At 35.8% G+C, this 23,704-nt stretch overlaps 1 protein-coding gene across 1 annotated transcript in view; it reads right to left on the bottom strand.

The window, feature by feature from the left end:
• The window catches only part of ROCK1 (Rho associated coiled-coil containing protein kinase 1), a 125,040-nt gene that overhangs the window by 21,337 nt on the left and 79,999 nt on the right, over window positions 1–23,704 (bottom strand). The window contains exons 13-22 of the mRNA XM_068993942.1: window positions 21,204–21,252; window positions 14,401–14,536; window positions 12,137–12,228; window positions 11,797–12,043; window positions 7,886–7,992; window positions 6,989–7,139; window positions 4,810–4,970; window positions 3,648–3,832; window positions 2,006–2,075; window positions 74–168 (exon numbers count right to left, since the gene is read on the bottom strand). Of these exons, the coding sequence (XP_068850043.1) occupies window positions 74–168; window positions 2,006–2,075; window positions 3,648–3,832; window positions 4,810–4,970; window positions 6,989–7,139; window positions 7,886–7,992; window positions 11,797–12,043; window positions 12,137–12,228; window positions 14,401–14,536; window positions 21,204–21,252 (1,293 nt within the window). The remainder of the gene's footprint in view (window positions 1–73; window positions 169–2,005; window positions 2,076–3,647; window positions 3,833–4,809; window positions 4,971–6,988; window positions 7,140–7,885; window positions 7,993–11,796; window positions 12,044–12,136; window positions 12,229–14,400; window positions 14,537–21,203; window positions 21,253–23,704) is intronic.

Genomic DNA, 23,704 nt, shown 5'->3' with positions numbered 1-23,704 from the left:
CTCTGTTTAAACTTAAAAGTTAAGAAATCTTTGCTGTAGGACTGATTCTTGTTCTAAAGTAAAATGGACATACTTTTCACTTTGTAGTTCCTGTATTTTCTTTAAGTGTTCTCTGTTTTTTTCTTCAATTTCTTCCTTAAGTTCCTTTACCTGGGTTTTATAAAGTGTCTGCAAAACAAGTGATAAGAATAAATAAGTGTATTGATGGGGTTAAAAGCAATTTGGTAGTTCTTTATAAAGTTAAACAATTAACGTATGATCTAACAACTCCACTCTGAAGTATCTACCGAAGTAAAAATATATATCTATACAAAGTCTTAGACCTGAATTTTCATTGCAGTTTTATTTCATAGTAACATGAATTTTCATTGCAGTTTTATTTCATAGTAACATGAATTCTCATTGCAGTTTTATTTCATAGTAATAGATGCAGAGGTTATAAACTTCCAATTGTGAAGTTAATTTCTGTTTTTTTAGCACTTTTTAGTTTAAAAGATAAGGAAAAAACAGTGAGGACCAGCAAACAGCTGTGGAGTATGACTTTTACACTGTATACTTAATTATCCCTCTGAGAGACAGCACTTCTCTAGGGGAAAAATACATTTCTACAAGAATGCAACTGAAAGAAAAATGATGGCTAGCTCTGGTTTGTTTACAATTTCTAAAATGAAATAGTCCATTCTGCCTTTAGTAATCAGATTCTCATTTCTCCAACTTCAATTACTGAAATTTATATGTGGAATCAATGAAGAAATAAAAATAACCTGATCTGAAAGCCAAAACTAAAGAAAATCTTAAATTCAGCTCATAAAAACTTATCAAATTTAGCAACGTCTAACCCAGTCCTCACAAGCAACAGAATAAACCAAAACTAAAGATAGTTAATAGTTTCTATTGTTTTATAAAGGCAAAAATCAAGAATCCATAAGAACTACCACAAATCACTTGGACATCCATCCCCAAATACGGAGGCACTGAAAGATTACCCTATGGAAGTCTACGGACAGAAAGGTGTGCTTGATATTATAGACCGCTGTGTAGAAGTCACCCCCACGCACTGTAAAAATGAAGGCTAATTTACATTCAGGGAAAAGGTTTTCAACAATCTTGAATTTTTTTTTTTAATTTAAAAACATATTCCAGGGATTGCATAATAAGCCAAGAAGAAACAGACAAAAAATGGAAAAGTCACCAAGTTTATTAGCATGAAGCTCATAACTGTATGAAATTCCATAGAGCTCTAACAATACCCAGATTTTTTACTGAGGAAATCATTACTTCCAATATTGTTCATACTTGGTTTCTAGGGCATATTCAGCAGTGCATCTCAAACTCTGTGCATTTAATTACACTGCTTAAAGCCCATAGTAAAGGTGGCTTGCCAGTGAAACAGAAACAGAGCAGCTAGATAAATGTCAAACTGAAATGTTAGGGCACAAGCTTGGCAACCAAAAATTCAGAGTTTTCAATAAAGCCTCAAAGCAATAGCTATAAATGCTCATCAACAGTAGTAATGAAAATAACCTGGCCTATAGTAAAAAAAGAAAATGATTTTTATGGAGAAAAAGTGTAACAGATTCATAAAGTGCACACAGAGCCAAAACAGGAAAAATCTCTTGAACATTAGTTATACCCACAACTGCATGCAGCGAGAGCTACACACACATGTACGAAGGCCACTGTGATGTGCACACATGAACCACACATGGTAATACTGGCACTCTAACCCACCAGAGCTTGGTACCAGGCAGACAGAACTCTCAACAGACTCTTCTAAGTAGCTCCAGTTTGAAAGCAATTCTGGAAATATTTGCACAAAAATAGTCATTTCTTTATAACTTAGACTACCAACACAGATGCAGAAATGAAATGTGGAGAAGGGGATATACAACGGGAGAAAACTACTTCATAGTCATTTGAAAAAGAATCACAGTTCACATTAAACATCCAAACCCCTTGTTAAGTCAGCTTTGGAAACAGTCTACATGTTAAAAGTGATTCTCACCGAGAAATACTGCTCCGCTTCCAGCTGATCCTGCAGCTCCCGCATCTGCCCTTCATTCCCTCTGTACTGTCTTCAGACAAAAGAGAAAGCAGTAAACAAATGCTCCTACTTTCACTAGACTTTATATTCTTTGTTTCTTAAAGTTGCTAAAACAAAAGTTTACTAAAATAACCTCTGTTTTAAAAAAAATCATACTTTGTTATTCAGTATTACTTAACTAGTTGTATTTGGTTAGGACACACAGTCTGGTGCCATTTTGGTCCTTGTAAAATGATAACTATGAAAAGCAGAGGGAACCATTTTCTACTGAAGTTCACTTTCAGGAGAATATTAACTGTGGATGAATCCAAATGCAAAAGTAAAATGATATTATTTTGGTAAATTTTTGTAAAGAACAGCTTTCTTAGGGGTACATTTAAAATGTCTTATGCAGTAAGTAGATTATTAAAAACGTGAACATATTAAATAAATGATAAGAAAAATTTAGTACTATACTTTATGATTAATTAAGCACAAGGGTGGGGTGGAAATGAATACTCAGATATGGAATGAGAAGGGAGACAATAACAACAGCTGACAACACAGATAAAGAGAGATGTACATATATAGAATACATATATGTAAACACCACTCACAGAGAGGAAAGGACTCAAAAAGTCAGATACACAATGCAACCCAACACACAGCTAATTCAACAATGAACAATTCCATCTGCAGCTCATGGTAAAAGCTTTTTACTTTCAGCATATGGTTGACAGAAATTATTAGCTGAATGAATTATTAGTTGAATGTTGAGTGCAAGTTACTGTGGGAGAATATTATAAAACACCTTAACTTGGTGAAAACAGTGGCTCTAAAGGGGAAAAGAATTTCAACAACATAAACTCAACGAAATTAAGAGAGACAATTCTACACAAGAGTTATAGTGTTGTACATGAAGCTGGCAAGTGAATGTAACATAAATTTGGAGGAAATAAAATCCCATGACTTGGCTTAAGGCATCCCCATCTTTGACATTAAATCTCTGAAGCATGTCCTTACACAAATTCTGAAAGTCTCAGTGACATCTTGCTGTGTTTCTATTTCAAGTAAGCAGACACATCACATCTCAAGAATAGAGAAAAAGGACACTGCATTCTGAGATGAACCAAAGAAACAAAACAAACACACACAGGGTCATCATGTCTAATTCTAGTCTCTAAAGTAAAGAAAACTTTTGAATATTTTCTGTAAGGTACTAAATCCTTGATAAGAAGGTTATTCCTGATGTTTGTAATTCTAGTGTGATGATAGATGATTTTTGTGGATATGGAAATCATATAAAAACACTATTTTTCTACCATAAACAGACTTATTGTAAAGTCAATAGTCCTGACAATGTCTTTTTTTCCCCCTTTAATAACTGCATTTTGTTTTGTTGTTTTTTAATAACTGCATTTGTTTTAAAGTCTGCCCTTCCAAAGCCTGAGCCTCCTTGCAAACTTTTGCAAATAAATTTTTATTTTTTCTAAACGTTTTTTTCCTAAATCTTAATTTCACAAACTCTAAGTACATAATCTATACACATATAAAATATCAAACACATAAGCAAATGTTGAACACACACACAAAAGAAATCAAGAATGTTATTTCCGAGACTTACTTTGTAAGCTGAGCTAATTCAAATTCTAATAATCTCTTTGCTTCCAATAAAGTATTTATTTCCTGTTTCATCTGCTTTTCTAAACCTTTTAAATTGTCTGCCTCAAATGCTTGAGTCTTCAATTCATTTTGTAACAACAGTCGCTTATTTGATTCCTGCTCCAGCTGCAGGGTTAGATTCTTAACCTATGAATGAGAAAAATAACTGGGATCGTAAATCTGTTTAGTAATTTATCAGACATTATTTGAACGAATACTAATCAAACCTCAAGTACACTATTAACCTCAAGTACACTATTTCCTTATACAAACAGAAAATATCTGTATCCTAAAGAGTCTCCACTGTTTTATGCATTTATTGCTAAAGAATTTAGTGTTAAATCAAATGAATCCCCAAATTTCAGATATGAGATCTTGGAGGGGAAAAAAAAAATCTGGTTTCTTTGTATGATACCTGTATGGAAATTCTGGAGGAGAAGGTGAGTATAAAAGTTACCTTTGGAGCGACATTCCTAAATGGTACTTAAGTTTATTAGTTCATTCAGAAATGTTGTGCTCTAATCTACAGCTCTGCAAAGTTTACCCCCAAAATTGAACATATATTGAATTCAATTCAATAAATATTTATCAAGTACTTATTGGGTGTAAGGACTAAAATGCTCCAAATTCTTACAGTGGTTATAATTTCCTTCATGATCTGTTGCTTACTTTTCTGGCACTGTCCCTGGCCATTCTCTGAATCCAATCGTACTCCTCAGACCTTCCAGTGTGATGTACTCTCCATCACTGCACAGTGCTATCACAGGTTATTCTCTGTCTTCCCCTCTTCATTTACTCCTTCTTCAGCTTGTAAATGTCAAACCCTTGGTGAGGTCTCCATTAACCTCCTGAACACGACTAGCCCTGATACTAACTTGGTATGTCCTTTTTAAGTATGTCATGCTTGTCATGACAATGTTAATATCTGTCTTTCCCCTTGGGTTGCAAATTCCACGGAGGTCAAGCCCAGAACTATCTTATTTCGTACCTTATAGCAGTGAACACAGATATATGTAGGTAATTTTATTTAAATCTCCACCATGTTTAAATTATACTGACTTTTTAGTCATAACAATGATTTTCTCCTTTATAAGATGAATGAAACTCAGAACTGTTTTTCTTACTTCATCCTCCATCCTGTCTTTATTTTCAATCAAATGCTCCAGCTTCTGCTGAGATTGTTTCAGATCAACATCTAGCATAGAACACTGCTTCTCAATCTGAACAACCCTATTTTCAGCCTTCTCTCGAGCTTCTCTCTCCTCCTTCAGCTTTTTTTCCATCTCTGTGAAAGAAAAAGTTAAAAATATACATTTAACGAAAAAGACTACTTTAATACTTTCACTTTCATGGGCTGCGTAAGACACTTAGGTGTCAAAAACCCCTACTGTTAACAGCCTGGGATCTTTTAGAGCTATTCATTACTGAAGTAAACTTAATTTTTGCAATGCATATAAAAAAGATTCCATGATAGTGTAATACTTAATTACTATCAGAAGATACCAGTCTATAGTAAGGTTCCTTTCTTGATCAACATCAAAGAACTAAGGTTCTAGAGGTTACTTTACTAGGGTCCTGAAACTCTTGCGTTGTACCATCAGGATTCAAATTTAGTAAATCTGCTATCTCACTTTCAGGCTGTCTTGTCTAGGTGACAAAATAGAAACCACCAGAATGGGGTTTTTTGAATAACTCCCAGATTTCCAGCTTGGATGCTGAATATCACTATCATCCATAGCCATGATAATATTTCCCATTTATTGAAAGCTTTCTGTGTAAGGCACTTTAGTGCATTTTCCCCCATCTAATTTTTTTGAAACAGTCATAAGAGAAGCTAAGCGGCAAAGCAGATTTGTCTGATTACAAGCCTGGGCTCATAAAAACAAGATAATCATTAACCAATACAGTAAGAATAGCAGGAAGAGCAGGTTTGACATATCAGATCACAAGTTTATCTCTTGAATAAACTGAATTTAAGGTGCCAGGTGACACTTCAGCTTACAATAGGTTAAGAAGTGAGTAGAAGGTGAAGAAAAGGAAGACATCTTTTTAGAAATCTGGCTATAAAGGGACAGAATAAAATAGTGCCAATCAGGAAGGACCACAGGTTGCTGCAATGGTTTGTCCTTTTTTTTTTTTAAACAGATGAGAAAGATTTGTACATGTTAACAAGAAGAAGGGATTCAGTGGAGGACAAAGGTTGAGAATAAAGGAAAGAAAAAGTAATTAAGTTGAGATAAGAGACTGGATCTGAGTATGCTGCCTGCTGCCAAGTCGCATCAGTCGTGTCCGACTCTGTGTGACCCCATAGACTGCAGCCCACCAGGCTCCCCCGTTCCTGGGATTCCCCAGGCAAGAACACTGGAGTGGGTTGCCATTTCCTTCTCCAATGCATGAAAGTGAAAAGTGAAAGTGAAGTCGCTCAGTCGTGTCCGACTCTTCACGACCCCATGGACTGCAGCCTACCAGGCTCCTCTGTCCATGGGATTCTCCAGGCGAGAGTGCTGGAGTGGGGTGCCATTGCCTTCTCCAGATCTAAGTATAGGTAGAGCATATTAGCAAGGACAGGAAAAGGATCACGCTCTGCTAAGATGAGAGAGATGATAATGAAGATGGTAAAGGAGCAGGACATCCTGCCCAAATCAGAGAATTAGATTCTGAGGAGTTCAAGTCTATGACTTCACAGTTTCTTTTTGAAATAGGAGAATGTTCACCTAAAAGCAAAGTGATAAAGACATGGCATAGGAAGCTAGAGGAGAAGAAAAATTTAGGAGAAGGAATTGATGAGTGACATATATAAAAACAACAGCTCACTTGAGGCTGAGGACAATGCACTGAGATAACACCCATCTAAAGAACTAGCTGAAGCAATGAAAAGCGGCTGGCTGGTCTGATTCAGGGTTGCATTTAGAGGCATAATTCAGTGGAAATACAAAGAAATAACAGAGTTGAAGGTACAAAGCATGAAAAGTGAATCAACAGACAATGGGTTTCAGAATGCATCTCAAAGAAAACAAAGGAAGGGGCTGAAAAACTGGGAGAAATGAGAATACACTGACTTTTACAGGGAGAGAAGGGTGGTACCGGGAGCAGAGCATGGTGGAGTAAGGGAACCAGCAGGTGAAACTTATTTTAAAAAAAGAAGGCTTCAAAAATGAAAAAAAGGAAGGCCCCCCTTTCCCAGAACATCACTTATAATGTCTAAGAGTTTAAACTACTACACAATGAAATTTGATCAAAATCAAAAATTTTTGTCATTATTTAGAAACTAAGCATGTAGAAAATATTAAAATTGACACTTACCACACATTGCAACAGTCTTTGCCTCTTCAATAGATTGATGTTTGTCAGTTAAACGAGCTTTGGTTACTTTATGTTCATTTACCTCTTGTTCTAACCGTTGCTGTAATGATTTAAGCTTGTAGTTTAAATCTATTTCTAAGTTGTTCTTTTCCTGTAAAATGAGAATGAGAGTCAAGTACTACGCTGTGCGAAAAGCAAATCATTAAATCTTACATTAATTTTATCTCTTAAGTGATAATATATGAATCACACTGGCTTGAAATATTACACTATATGTACTTAAATACTTTTACTCAGAACATAATTTTATATTTATACTTCTTGTGCACTTCACACTATCTATAATATCTTACTTTAAAAATCACAATGGCTGCTGCTAGGTCACTTCAGTCGTGTCCGACTCTGTGCGACTCCATAGATGGCAGCCCACCAGGCTCCCCCATCCCTGGGATTCTCCACAATAAGCACATATAATTAAAAACAAAGTATCACCTCTCTGTGCCCTCTACCCTCCTTTCCCAAGTGAATCATTAGCCGGGGCTGATGGCAAGGAAGATTTCTATCATATTCAAAAGGGTTCACTGAGAGTATCAGAGAACAACAGGACAGTTCTTCAGGTCATTTAAATTTTTTTGCTACCATTTAAAAAACTAATCTCTGTTACATTTGCATTGTGATGATCAGATATCTAACATCCTTCAAGGATAAAAACAAGTAAGTAACACTCTAAAAAAGCTCAAAATAAGATCCACATACATCACACACCAACCAACCATAAAAATTTTCAGAAATGTAAACATATAGAGATTAGGAACGAATGGTCTCTCAGAAAATCACCTTATAATATCTGGTAATCAGGAACACTATCTCATAATTGGTATACATTAAATCATTTACCTTTTCTGAATGATTAAGCATGTCTTGAGCCTCTTTTCTTTCTCCTTCCACTCTTTCAAGATTATGTTTGAGATGCTTCACCTCCTCTTGTAAAGATGTAATTCGAGCTGTCAAGTGAGAAAAAAGTTCAAATCACAGTCACTGAGAGAGAAATCCTTTTTTTTTCCCCAGCATGATTATTAAGATTAAAAAAAAGCTTTAAATCTCCAAGTAGTAAATTTATTTTATTACTTGTAGTTTGGAATAGCTACAACAGTACTGAAAAAGAACAATGAAACTGAAGAACTCAAACTTGCAATTTCAAAACTTACTATAAAGTTACAGTGACAAAAACAGTATGTTCCTGGCATAAGTACAGACATACAGACCAACTGAATAAAACTGAGACTCTAGAAACAAAACTGTACACCTATAGCCAACTGCTTTTTAACAAGGATACCCATACCCATCAGTGAAGGAAACCAGTCTCTTCAACAAACTGTAATGGGACACCCAGATGCATGCATGCTAAGTTGCTTCAGTTGTGTCTGACTCTTTGTGACCCCATGGACTGTAGTCTGCCAGAATTCTCTGCCCATGGGATTCTCCAGGCAAGAATACTGGAATGTGCTACCATTCCCTTCTCCAGGGGATCTTCCTGACCCAGGAATCAAACCCTTGTCCTCTTACGTCTTCTGAATTGGCTGGTTCTTTACCACTAGCGCCATTTGGGAAGCCCTTTGGCAATGTGTTATGAGATATGACACCAAAAGCATAAGCAATATATTTTAAACTGGACTTCATCAAAATTAACTTTTGTACATCAAAGGACATTATTAAGAAAAATGAAAAGACAAACTACAAAAGAGGTGTAAATATTAGCAAATCATATACCTGATAAGGTCTTACCTGGACTCTTTAAAAGTCAACAACAAAAAGACAAAAAAAATAAATGCACAAAAGACATGCACAGACATCTTTCCAAAAAGAATATACAAATAGCCAATAAGCACATGAAAAGATTGCTCAACTAATCACTCACTAGGAAAATTAAAGTTAAAACCACAATGAGACAATGCTGGTAGAAACTTAAAATGATGAACAATGCTGGTGGAAACATAAAATGAGATGTGGCTGTTATGGAAAATAGTCTGGAAGTGCCTCAAAATCAAACCTAGCATTACCACGTGACCCAGCAATTCTACTCCTAGGTATCCGAAAGATTTGAAAGCAAGTATTCCAATAAATACTTGTATCGGAATTTCACAACAGTGCTATTCATAACAGTCAACAGGTGAAACAACTCAAAACTCAAATGTCCATCAACAGATGAAGAGCTAAATGAAAATATGGAATATATATATATACACACACACACAGACACACACACACATACAACAGGATATTACCCAGCTATAAATGAATGAAGTACTGATACATGGTACATCAACCAATGTTAAAAACATGCTAAGTGAAAGAAGCCTAAACTAAAGGTCACAAATTATACGATGTCATTTGTATGAAATATTCAGACCAGGTAAATTCAGAAATATAGAACAGATGAGTGGTTGCTAGGGGCATACAAGGGAAGGACAGTTGAATGGGCACAAAGTTTTCCTCTGGGTTAATTAAAATGTTTTGGAACTCGAATGTACTGAACGCCACTGAATTGTATACTCTCAAATGGTTAACTTTAGGTTATATGAATTTCACCTCAATAAAAAAATATACAAAAGCAGTTAGAAATACAAGCGGGCAATGAATAAAAACTACAGTCATAGTGATTATTTTTCAAACATGTTTCAAAATTTGGCAAATCAAAGAGACAAAAAATAAATGGAATCTTAAAAATCTGATTAGATTAGAAAACTGATCTACTATTTCCAAAAGTTAAATCCAAAAACATACCAAGAAAAATGGTTACATAATTTCCAAATGCCTGTGTAACAGTTAAAAACAAAAGTACATTACACTATGATATATGACATGAAGCTAAGCTTTTTTTTTTTTTTTCATTTTTAAAGGGTTGCAAACCGTAAAAAAGAAAAACATGTAACAGAGATCATATGTGGCCCACAAAACCTAAAGAATATAATGTCCAATTACATTTGGGAAGTCATTTCCCACACACATGAAGAAGCTTCTGCTCATCAGTGTACATAGAGAGCATTCAACTAGCAAATAACCATCACTTTACCACAAGGCCAGCCTCCCAAACTGTAAGATCTATACTGAGGGATCTAAAATGTCTTAAGAACCATAAAAAGTTAATGCAAAAATTTTATGTGTGCATGTGTGTGTGTTTTACCACAATGTACTTTTTATATGTATGTTGAGGCTCATATAAATTCTGCACATTTTTTAATGTGTATGAGCTTCGATTCACATGTAAATAAAAAAATAAACCTTCAAGGAAGCATTGAAAAATGATACACATTAATGGTAAGTCATGCTATGAATCTTCCTTAACTTCACCAATATCTAAAAAGTCAGTTAAAACCACTGTTGATAAACACATAATGATGGTCTCTTCCTTAAAAGCAAGCACTTCAAAGCTCAGTAGTATCTGGAAAATCACTAACTCAAAGAATTTTAGAATTGCAAGAATTTATAGGAGTCACCCAATCTTCTTGGTTTACAGATAAAGAAGGCAGACGAAGTGACATGCACACAGCTAATAAGCTGTATATTAAGGCCTAGAGAGGCAATTTAAGGACGTGGCATATGAGGCTTTTCTAATACATATAATGAGGATACTTTCTTGGTTGTATTCAGATCTATTTTAAGCCTAGTCCCTGAGAAATAAGATTGTGCAACACTCCTCAGCTGAGAACCAATGGGAGACCCTAATTTCTGTTTCCAAAGTCCAAAAACTGACCCTGACCTCTCTCCACAGAATTAGAGCTGATCGTCAAGTCTCAGGAGACTCCAAACTATGTTCCCATCCTGTGACTTAGGTTAAAATGCACTACCCCACCCCCTACTTTTCCCTGAAAGATCTGGCAACTTCCATGCATGTCTGTTTTGATTAGGTAGTATGGATGCTATCGCTTACAGAAATAGAAAATAGAAGAAAAAAAAAAAGTGAGAAATGGTTAAAGCCAGGCATCCTGTTGAAAACAAACTGATTTTATTAGTGACGAGTATTCCTTTATTCACTGTTAGTTATATTCCATCTTTTTCCTTTTAGACTCAGAAAGACTGCTGATATCTCTAGTTCTAACCTTTCCAAGTACTGAACTTTTTATTTGCAGTGGGATTCTCTTACTGCTGTTTAGTTTCTATTTCTACCAACAATGCATGAAGAATCCCGGGTTTTAATAGTAATAATCTTCTCTACCTGGATTAGTTCCACTTTCAGTAAGACTTCTGTGAATTGGACACTTTTAAAAATTAAGGTTTCAGTAATCTGGCTGTAAGACTGGAAATAACCACATTACCTCCATCACAAGGGTACCTGAGAGAGGGAAGAAATTACAATTTGATACGAATTCTCCTGAAAGAGAAAGAATGCTAACCATTTCCAGTATTACCAAGGTCATTTTCTTTTTTTATTGAAGTATACTTGATGTACAATATTATATCAGTTACAGGTGTACTATATAGGACAATATGATCAAAAATACTTTACCTTACACTTAAAAATTACTAACACACAAAAGGACAAATACTGAGGTACCACTTCTATGAGGCGGTCAAATTCACTGAGACATAAGGTAGAAGGGTGGTTACTAGGGGCTGCAGACGAGTGGGAAACGGGCAGGTACTGAGTACAACTTTTTAGTCTGGGAAGATAAGAAAGTTCTGGAGATGGACAGCAGTGATGGTTGCACAACACATGACTGTACTTTGTGCCACTGAATTGTACAACTAAAAATAGCTAAAAAGGTAAGTTTTAATGTCTGTTTTACCACAATAAGAAAAAATATTACCTTGTAGGTCTCCAATCTTCTCAGAATCATGACCTCTATCTCTTCGTTCGGCTTCTAATACAGCCTGCAGTTGGTAATAATCTTTGTCCATTTGTGACTTGGAATTCTCTAAAATTCTATTTCTCTCTTGCAGTTCTCTGTTTAGGGACTCTAGCTGAGTGATGGATTTGCTCATCTCTGTGTGACTCTTCCTTAATCTAACCGCTGTGTCCGATTCTGTCCTAAGTAAGTCATTGGCTTCTTCTAGCTAATTTAAAAAGAGAGCAAGAAAATAGGTTTTGTTTTTTTTAACCAAAACACATATTTATTATAATTAAAAAATCTCATTCCAAAAACTTACCTGCTTTTGTAATTGTGCCAGCTTCTCATTAGCAAGCTGTGAATTCTGGCTGACTTTCTTCAAGTCTTCCAACTGATCTTTTAATGTAGAAACTAGAAAATGAACACAAATGTAAGTTTGTGTTGAGGAAGCATACAAAACCCTTTTAGAAAAAAAAGGAAATTTGGTCTTAGGCCATGAAAGTCAGTTATATTAGCTCTAAATTTCATCTTGGAATTACTTACATTTGAAATTTATTTAAAAGTAGAGTACTGTTTTATAATATACAATGCAAAAACAGATTTGTGTCCACTGTTACATTTCAAATTCTTCTATTCTTTTGATAAAGGTTAATCTATTAATGAAATGACATGGCTATTATTTCTTTTTTACTGTATTCTTTTTTGAGGGGGACATGCTGCATGGCATGTAGAATCTCAGTTCCCCAACCAGGGATTGAACCCACCCTTGCCTTGGAAGCACACTATCTTAATCACTGGACCACCAGGGGAGTCCTGATACAAAGCTAATTTTAATGTTCTCTGTTTTTGAAAGTAAAAATCTTTGCTTACTTCAATTACTTTCAAAATGATCCAAAATTTAAAAGGTACCAAATGGTATATAGTACAAACATGAGTCTTTCTCTGAGCACATTGTTTTCCAGCCCCTCTGGCTCTCCTCCTCAGCAACTACTAACTTCTTGCACATCCTTCCTCAGATAGTCTGTGTATCCATACCCAAATATATGAGAGCACAAATGTGTGTTTTCACATGCATATCTGTATGTATATATATATATATATAAATATACACACACACACACACACACATATAAACATACATATATATGCACTTCAGTTCAGTTCAGTTCAGTCGCTCAGTTGTGTCCAACTCTTTGCAACCCCATGAATCGCAGCACACCAGGCCTCCCTATCCATCACCAACTCCCGGAGTTCACTCAGACTCACGTCCATCGAGTCAGTGATGCCATCCAGCCATCTCATCCTCTGTCGTCCCCTTCTCCTCCTGCCCCTAATCCCTCCCAGCATCACAGTCTTTTCCAATGAGTCAACTCTTCACATGAGGTGGCCAAAGTACTGGAGCTTCAGCTTTAGCATCATTCCTTCCAAAGAAATCCCGAGGCTGATCTCCTTCAGAATGGACTGGTTGGATCTCCTTGCAGTCCAAGGGACTCTCAAGAGTCTTCTCCAACACCACAGTTCAAAAGCATCAATTCTTTGGTGCTCAGCCTTCTTCATAGTCCAACTCTCACATCCATACATGACCACAGGAAAAACCATAGCCTTGACTAGACAGATCTTAGTCGGCAACGTAATGTCTCTGCTTTTGAATATGCTATCTAGGTTGGTCATAAATTTTCTTCCAAGGAGTAAGCATCTTTTAATTTCATGGCTGCAGTCACCATCTGCAGTGATTTTGGAGCCCCAAAAAACAAAGTCTGACACTGTTTCTACTGTTTCCCCATCAATTTCCCATGAAGTGATAGGACCGGATGCCATGATCTTTGTTTTTTGAATGTAGAGCTTTAAGCCAATTTTTTCACTCTCCACTTTCACTTTCGTAGCATATATAAATATGCCGTTTTCTTTTAAACAATTAGTATTTTTTTAAGATACATTTTAGAGATTCTAAGTTTATAAAGAAATGCTTTATTCTTATAAAATGCATAGTACTCTACCATATACACTAAAGTTTATTATATCACAGATTACATTTACATTGCTCATAATTTTGGCAATTTAAACAACTCTAAAATTAATAATTTTATGTACCAGTAGGCAAATGCACAAGTGTATGTGATATAAATTACTAGAAGTGAAGTAATTGGATCCAAGGATGCAGAGAGATATTTTAAATTTGCATCACTAATATCAAGACACATAAAACTATAGTTTGGTAGTTCTCAAATGTGGCTACTTGTTAGAAGTGCTGAGAGAGCTTATTAAATATACCAATGCCCAGTCTACATGTCGAGGTGAATTAAACTAGAACTTCTGGGGTTTAGGTATTAGTATTCTTTAAAGTTTCCCAAGAGATTCCAATTCACACACAAGGGTAAAAATCACTACCTGAGCTATAACATTCTACTGTTTTTAAATATGCTATAAATTTATTTTGGGCCATGGGTATTAGCTCTTGAGGGGGCTTAGGACTGAGTCTTCAAAAATATATCATAGGAACTAAATTTAAGACAATCTGAAGACAAAGACCTCAAGACAGTGTTAGAAATTTCAGTGTTTTTCAAAGGAAAAGCAACAACTTACCTTCATTTTCTACGTTCCTCCTCTTCTCATTTTCCTGTTCTGCTTTTCTTTGGTATTCATTAATTCTGTGCTGTAGCAACATTTTCTCCTTCTCAATCTGAGATACCGTAGATTCTAGATTTCTTCTTTGAGTCCCCTGAAATTATAAGAAAAGTTCACCACTGCGATTAATACTCCTCATTTCTTCAACTGAGTTCTTCAAAGAACTCAGCTCTTTTTTAAAAAGTACACAATTAAATAAGATAGATATTTTGGCTTTAAAATCACATAGTATTTCCTAATAATGATACCTACAGTAGAATTAGCTTGCCTTAGAAGAAAACAGTAATTTTATTTTAACTAGATATATAAAATTTTCAGAGATTAAGAAAAAATCCATGAACATAAAAACCACCCTATGAATCTTGTCAGATTGAAGGTCACTGGATCAGTTTAACATGAACACAAATAATACCAATATTTTGGCTTATTTACAATCCTAAATTTAAGAAATGAAATACACAAGGGCTCAGATAACAACTGATATTATTATTATTTGATAATTCAATGGTACAAAACTCAAATGATACCAAAGGTTAGTGTTTGTGGTTTAACTTCACTAGTCCCTATATGAGGTCTCCCTTAATTTCTCTTCCTGTTTCTGTAACAATTTATCTTTCCTAAGATGTTCTATGTATGCATGTACCTACTTAATGTATATTAGAAAGTAATGAAAAAGATACTTTAGAAAATGAAACTAAGGGGAGAGGAGAGTTAAAGGAAAAAAAAATACTCCAAATTCTACAACTTAAGAAAAAAAAACTTCTGCTTCTGCATTACCACCATCAGCATATCTTACATTTAATGCTATATTTTTCTCTTTAAGATACCACATTGGACAAACCTTTTACAGTGTGTGTTTTTCTGGGCTTTCCCATCTATAAGTGAAACCCATCTTTTAAGTAAGATGCTGCCAGAGAGATACAATAAAATTTGACAGAGACCATCCAGACTCCTTTCAGTTATAAGATTTAACATTTTAACTTTCATCTTTTCATTTTGAAAATCTGAAATGATTCTACATTTCAGAAGTTCCACAGACAGTGAGTACATGTAGCCTTCCACTCAGTTTCCCCTAAGAATACATTATATTTAACAATGGTACAATAACCAAATCAGGAAATTGATACTGATATATATACATCATGTGTAGTTTTATGTCATTTTATCTCATGTGCAGATTCACAGAACTACTACCACAACCAAGATACAGAACTGCTTCATCAGCACAGTGATCTCCCTCCAGTCACTACTTATAGCCACATGCACCCCTCACTTCTCCCACCATCGACATCCCTGGCAACCAGTAACAGGAGGTCTTCCATCTGCATAACGCTGTCATTTTTAAAATGTTATCTTAATGGAATCATACAGTAGGGATCTTTTGAGATTAGCTTTTTACATCCAACAAGTATCTCTGCGATCCGTCCAAGTTATTGTGTATAACAATCGTTCATTTTCCCAGCCTACAGCTTATCATGTTATCATCTTATCAGAATCTTTCACAGAGCAAGCACTGCTAGTTTTGACAAAGTCCAACTTATCGAACTGTCTTCCTTATATGGATCACGTCTGTGGTGTAATGTATAACTTCACCAAGCTGTAAGTCCCAAGGATTTTCCCCTATATTTTTTCCCTAGAAGTTTTATATTTTTTATGTTCCTATTTAAATATATAATGTTTTTTAAGTTAATATTTGCCTAAGATGTAAGACTGGCTGAGATCCATATCTTGGCCTATGAATACCTCATTGCCCCAGTACCACTTGCTAAAAAGACTATCCTTTCTCCACTGAATTGCTTCTGCACCTTCATCAAAAATGAGGTGGCCATAATTGAGGGTAACTGATCCACAGTTTCTTTGCAGTACTATCTTTGCTTGGTTTTGGTATCTTGGTCATTCTAGCCTCATAAAATCCACTGGGGAATGTTCCTTTCGTTTATATTTTCTAGAAGAAAGTATAGAATCGGTGTTAAGTCTTCTTAAAACACTTGGTAGCTTCGTCTAGTAAAACCATCTGGTCCTGAAGATCACCTTTGGAGGAGCTTTTAAATTATGAGTTCACTTTAATAGTTATATAGGGATATTCATATAATGTATTTCACATTATATGAGTTGTGGTAGCCTATATTTTTGGAGGAATTTGTCCATTTCACCTAAATCTCACACTTCAGTGTTTAGAACTGTATTATTTCCCCAAGAATTTTTTAAATATAGCCATAAGAGTCTGTAGGAATATGCCCTGCCTTATTCCTGATACAGATCATTTGTGTCTTATCTTTCCTTTGACAATCTTGCTAGAGATTTGTCAATTTTTTGACCTTTCCAAACAGCTGGGTTTTTTATCATTGATTTTGTTTTCCTGTTTCCAATTCCATTGATTTCTGCTCCTTATTTTTCCTTCCTTCTCTTTGCTTTCAGTTTATTTTGCTCTTCTATTTCTAGGTTCCTGAGGTAGGAGCTTAGATGACTGATTTGAGACAGTTCATCTTTTCTTTTCTTCCTTAATATTTTATTGAAGTATGGTTGACTTACAATGTTTCAGGTGCAGAGCAAGATGATTCAGTTATACATGTACATGTATATTATTTTTGAAGTCACCTTCCATTATAGGTTATTACAAGATATTGACTATAGTTCCTTGGCTACAGTCATCTTTTCTAATGTAAACGTTTCAATGCACACATTTCTCTTAGAGCACTATGTTAGCTGCATCCCACAAATTTTGATGTTTATCTTCATTTTCATTGCTGAAATATTTTTAAAAGGAGGCAGACCCATAACTTTATGAGATATAATTAACATCATATTTTTTCATTTCCTTTGAGACTCTCTTCGTTCACCTATGCATTATTTAAAACTGTTTTGTTTAATTTCCATGTGTTCACAGAGCTGTCTGATACTTTTCTGTTATTCATTCTAGCTTGGTAACATTTTGGTCAGAGAACACACTGTTTATGACTTTAATTCTTTGAAATCTGTAGTTTGCTTGGTATGTGGTCTATCTTGGTACATATTTCTTGAGTGCTTGAAAAGAATGTGTCCTTTGCTATTGTTAGGCGGAGGGGTCTACAAATGTTGAATAGATCCCACTGGCTGATGGTGTGGCTGAGTTTGATATATTTGCTGATTCTCTGTCTAGAGGGTGATATTTAAAAGTCTTCAACAGTATCACAGATTTGTCCTTTCAGTTTTATCAGCTTTTGCTTCACGTATTTGGTAGCTCTTCTGTTTGGTGAATACAAATTTAGGAATGCTATATCTTCTCAGAGGATTGACATTTTTGTCATTCTGCAATGTCCCTCCACCAGTGATAATTTTATTTGCCCTGAAGTCTACTTTACCTGATTTCAATACTGCCACCGCTGCCTTCTTTTTGCTAATGCTTACATGATGTATTTTTCCATCTTCTTACCTTAAAGCTGTCCATACTGTTACATTTGAACAGTTTCTGGTACATAGCATATGGGTAGGTAATTTTTAAAAATTTACTCTGACAATCTGTTTTAACTGCTGCTGATTTTAATTTACATTTAATATAATTACTGATATATTAAAGGCTCCCGTTTTGTTTCTATTGTGTTCTGTTTTTCTCTTGTCTTTCTGTAGGTTACTTGAAAATTTTTTTAGAATTCCACTTGCTTTATCTAGTGTTTTTAAGCGTATCTCTCTATAATTCTCAGTGGCTGCTCTAAGTATTACATTATATTACTCGTATTGGCTTATGACCAGTTTGATTAAAAAGTGTAACGTTATCTCTGCTGATACCTACTTATAATTGTCTAAAAATTTCTTCTACACATATGGAGAACCACATTGAACAACACTGTAATTTCCACTTCAACTGTCAGATGTAATATAAAACACTGAAGAGGAGAAGGAACACACAGTGTGTTTACCCATAGTTTCACTCTCCGTTGTTGTTTCCTCTTTCCTGGTGTTTCAAGATTTCTTAATCACTTCCTTTCTATTTAGAGAATTTCCTTTAGCAATTATTTTAGGGATGGTGTGCCGGTGACAATTTCTCTTGGTTTTCCTTCATCTGAGAACATTGTGGTTCTCATCTAGGATGTTTTCACTGGATGCAGAATTCTCAGTCAACAGCTCTTTTTTCCTTCAGCCCTCAAAAAAAGCAGTACCATTTCCTCTGTTCTCCATGGTTTCTGTTAAGAAATCTGTCATTTGCATTGTTCTTCCCCATTAGGGAAATGTCATTTGCTGCATTTAAGATTTCTTCTTTGATGTTAGTTTTCATAAATCTATTGTCTGTCTTGGTGTGGATATCTTTGGGTTTCTCCTTTTTGTGGTACACTCAGTTTCTTGTAGGCATGTATCTTTTGTTTACAGGTTCACATCTTTCTCCACAATTGTGGAATTTTCAGCCATCATTGCTTCCTGCCCTCTTCACTCCTCTTTTTCAGCAATTCCAAAAACACAATATAAGAACCTTTCTGCTATAGCCCCAGCGGTCACTGAGGCTCTGTCACTTTTTCTGTTATTCAGAGTAGGTAATTTCTATCCATCATCAAGTTCCCAGACTCTTTTCCTTGTATCCTTCACTGTGCTGCTGAGCCCATCCCCTGAGATTTTTATGTCAGGTATTTTTAACTTTTGGTTGGTTCTACATCTTTTACGTCTTTGTTAAGACTTTCTAGTTTATAGTTTTCATCTGTTTCAGGTATATTTGTAGTTGCTCATTGAAACATGATGATTCTTTCAAATCTGTGTCAGGTAATTTAAACATCTGTGTTATCTCACTGTTGGCATCTGTTTATTGTCTTTTCTCATTCCAGTTGAGAAATTCCAAGTTCTGGCTATTATGACTGATTTTCTAATGAAATCTGGACATTCTGGGTATTATAATCTGGGCAATTTTTTAAGGTTTTCTGTTTCAGCAGGCCTCTCTGGTCACTGTTCTGGTGGGATGATGGAAGTGCTGCCTCATTTCTCTCAAATGGAGGTAGAAATCTAGGTTTTTCCACTTGGTCTTCAATGACACACGGGTTTGGAGGGGGAGTGGATCCTCTTCACCACTGGTGGAAAGGGGAGTTCTGGCACCCCACTAGGCTTCCTTGGATGATACCATGAAGGCAGGAGGGTACCTGGTCACTGCTTCCTACATGACCCCCATAGACACTGCAATGCGGGGGCGGGCACTCATTTGTTCAGTGTCCAAAGTGTTAACTCTCTACAACGCCTCTTCTGACACCAACACAACAGGGAGCAGGAAGGGGGCCTTGCTAACTGCCAGAAGTGGAAGATGAGATTCCCACATGGTCTCCAATGACACTGTCTTTGTGGGGGGGTGGGGAGGGTGGAGGGAGGGCGGGGGGTGGGGGGGGAGGGTTGGGCAGGAAGGCTCATCACTGCCCAGCAGAGATGCAAGTCCCTCCAATGGACCTTCCTGGTCATGAGGCTGGAAGTCTGAGCTCCCAAATCTGTCTCTGCTGGTGGGGATGGGGTTACATTTTCTATGTTGTGTTTGGTGAACAGAGCAGTGACTGTAAGTTTTCTGATTTGCTAGCCTGCTGCTTTCTTGGTCCTCTACTTAGAGAGTGGTGTTTTTCACCTGTGCTTCTTGGTGTTCCCAGACTGCTGGCTTATCCAGTACCCAGCATGGAATACACACTGCAAGCAAACAAAAACCCAAAAAACCCAGAGTACTTATTATTGCATCATTTCTGGAGGTTCAAGTATTCTAGCTGGTCTGTCTTCCCTCCACCTTTCACAATCTTTTAAATTTTTTTTTGTTTAATGCCCAGGGTTTTTAAGCTGTATTTAGTGGGAGAAATAGGGGAAAGGACTTTCACTCCATCTTTATAGAAGCAGGACAATTTTAATTTTATAATTAATATTTCCCTCTTTACCTTGAATTTAGAAAGCCGAGTAACTTAAACCTAGCATATTTGTTTTTTATCTGTGTTCTAGAAATGAAACAAAAAGTGGGGATATACAAAAAGAATTTCTTAAACATTCAATGTCAAATATTACAGTGCCAGGCCAAGTCCACAATGACTAACGGCAACTTGGTAAATATTACATAAATCTGTCCAGACTGTGTTTATTTGAGGCTATGAATATGGGGGGAAAGAAAACAAAAAGCCCACCACCACTGACATATGCTATTCTTTAGGAGAAAATTAAGACAGCACAAAAATCATCAGAAAGATTAAATCTAAACAGGACAAAGGATGTAAACAGTGAGAGGAAGGACTTTGGGAAGATATTCACAAGGTAACCAAAAGGAATAAAAATGTGCTACATACTTGCAAAAGAACATCTGAATCATAAAATGTTCATGCAGTATTTCCCTGATAGTAACAAGTTCTTGCTAAGTGACGATAGAAAAAAATGATTCCAAGATTCATATAATTCCCATTTGATCATATGAAATTATGTTAATGTAAGTCCTTTTGAAGCTGTATTCTTCCTTCTTTCCTATCTGTCTCTTTCTGCTACAGTTCTAGACTCAACTTCTCACCTCCTGCTCCTTTCTCTCTTCAACTATTAAGAACCACTAAACTGAAATTCATGTACTAAAATTTGAGCATGGTTCTAGAATAAAACCACACAAAAGGAACTAAAGCATAATCTAATTTCACATGAACTTTCAGCTCCAAAGTGAGGCTTTCATCATGATTCTTTGGTCCTGTTCTATACTGCAACCTATCAAGTTCAGATGTAACATTCTCAAAAAACAAAACAATCTGAAAGAGGGAAAAACTCTAAAAAAGGACAACTTCTGATGAGAAAACAAAAAGTACCTCTTCATCCAATTCTTTCATTATCTTGTCTAGTTTTATGTTTGACGTTCTGTAAAAGTAAAAGCAATACAGATTAGAAATACATTTACTTTTTACTGCCTATTTAGCTAAGATTTCTTAACCTTTTTTGTGTGTATGCTGTGGACCCTTCTGAAGTCAAGTCTGGTGAAGCATTTTCACAAAAATATTTTTAAAGCATAAAATACACAGGATTAAAAGGAAATGTGAAATACAGTCATGAACTTTTAAAAACAGTGTGATTCACTAATATACATGTTTTATTAATATATTAAATGACATAATCTAGCAGTAGTAATTTTAAAGTAGTAATAAGCATAAATGGAATTTAGAGATAATATTTGCATTCTAGGAAAATATTTGTGTGATTTCTACTGGTAATAAAAAAAATTCACAGCTACTGGTAATACTTGTAGATTACTATGTTCATAATTAAAGAAAATGCTGAATTTCAGTTAAAGGTTACAGAATAGATTCACTATTCTCCCCCAAGTTTAAGGACCTTAAATTCCATGCATGGATGCTTTAGGCGAGGTTCAAGGATTCTAGGTTAAGGAGCCCTGAATTCCCCAGGCAATACTTGCTACTAAACAAAGATCAATCATTTAAACTTTAATGCAGGATTAAAAAAGGTGGCATATATAAAGCAAACTTGGTAACTTGGGCAAAAATTTGAGATAAACTGAAAGGGTATCACCTCCATCACAATTCATATTTTGGACTCTAAACACATTTCTGCGCTTCAAATCTGTAGACACAATGCTTTACTTGGATGTCTCACCAAATACTTCATTCAGCATGTCCAAAGCTACACTTATTCCCTCTGCCCCACACCCCTGGCACAGTACCAATCTGCTGTTTCGCTGCGATCTCCAAACAAGGACCCCACCTGGGAATTCTCCCTGAATCATCTTCCTCCCTCATTCTCACTTAGTGAATAAATATCAAGTACTGCCTTATTAACCAGAGAGTTCTTTTTAAAAAGCAAATTTGATCTTTTGTTTTCCTTTAAGTTTAATAAATTTATTGCTTTAGAGAGATCAAATCCTAAAGGAAATCAGTCCTGAATATTCATTGGAAGGACTGATGTAAAGCTGAAATTCCAATATTTTGGCCACCTGATGTGAAGACTCATTGGGAAAGACCTTGATGCTAGGAAAGACCGACGGCAGGAGAAGAAGGGGACAACAGAAGATGAGATGGCTGGATGGCATCATCGACTCGCTAGACATGAATCTGAGCAAGCTCCAGGCTTTGGTGATGGACAGAGCAGCCTGGTGTGCTGCAGTCCATGGGGTCACTGCAACACAACTGAGCAACTGAACTGTACTGAATGCCTTTCAATCACCCTTAGGATAAATTCCAACTTTCTTATCTTTTCAAAAACAGAGTCTTCCAAGATTTAGACTCTCTTAACCTACCCAATAGACTGAGGAGCCTGGTAGGCTGCAGTCCATGGGGTCGCTAAGAGTCGGACATGACTGAGCGACTTCACTTTTACTTTTCACTTTCATGTACTGGAGAAGGAAATAGCAACCCGCTCCAGTGTTCTTGCCTAGAGAATCCCAGGGACGGGGGAGCCTGGTGGGCTGCCGTCTACAGGGTCGCACAAAGTCAGACATGACTGATGCGACTTAGCAGCAGCAGCAGCAACCTACCCAAACCGATTTGAGGTCACCACCTCCCTCCCCATCACACATGCACTCATTTTCGTATAATTACTGGCCACTTTGGCCATTCTTAATTTCTTCATTAAATTGATCCCTACTACCATCACTATCACTAATTTGTCATTTGCCCTTTAGCTTTAATTATACAAACTGTTCAACATTTATATAACCAATATTTATCCATTTCCTTCTCCTTATTTCTATGTTTTACACCCAGAAATTCCTTACAAATCCCGTGTTCAGGATTATATTAAAGTGCTTTTCTAAAAAAAAGCCTGTATTAAATGCTTCACCATTTAATCTATAGGCAGCGAGCAGTTTACTAGTTTCTTCTCCGCTAGTCACAAAATTGCCAGTCTTACCAATTCCATTTTTTGAATACTTCATCTCCATATTACCTACTTTTATTTATTCAATACTAACCACTAACAGTAACTATAAAATGTTAAAGTTTGTAATAAGTAACTCAGCATTATACTAGGCTACTTTAAATTCTCTTGATCACTTTACATTTTAATAAATATATTGGCTCTTATTAAATATAGACTCGCAGGACAAAAAAATTCTGAAAAAATACTGTTCTAAAGAAGCAAAGTGGAAATTAAGAGTGTTTGCATCAAAAATTTAGTGAATTTTTTAAATTTAGTGAATTTTAATCTTCAACAACTTTTACATTTTAGAAAGTATCTTATCTAATGTAAACTAATTTTCCCTGTCAGCTAATTACAATGGGAGAGAAAATGAGTAAATCAGTGAATCAGTATTAAGTGAATAGTCTGCACTGTATGTATATCAGTGGCAATCTTTACATCC

This window comes from Capricornis sumatraensis, chromosome 21 (genome assembly GCF_032405125.1).
Source record: "Capricornis sumatraensis isolate serow.1 chromosome 21, serow.2, whole genome shotgun sequence".
NCBI classification, from domain to species: Eukaryota; Metazoa; Chordata; class Mammalia; order Artiodactyla; family Bovidae; genus Capricornis; species Capricornis sumatraensis.
This window is presented reverse-complemented; position numbering and strand designations above follow the sequence as displayed.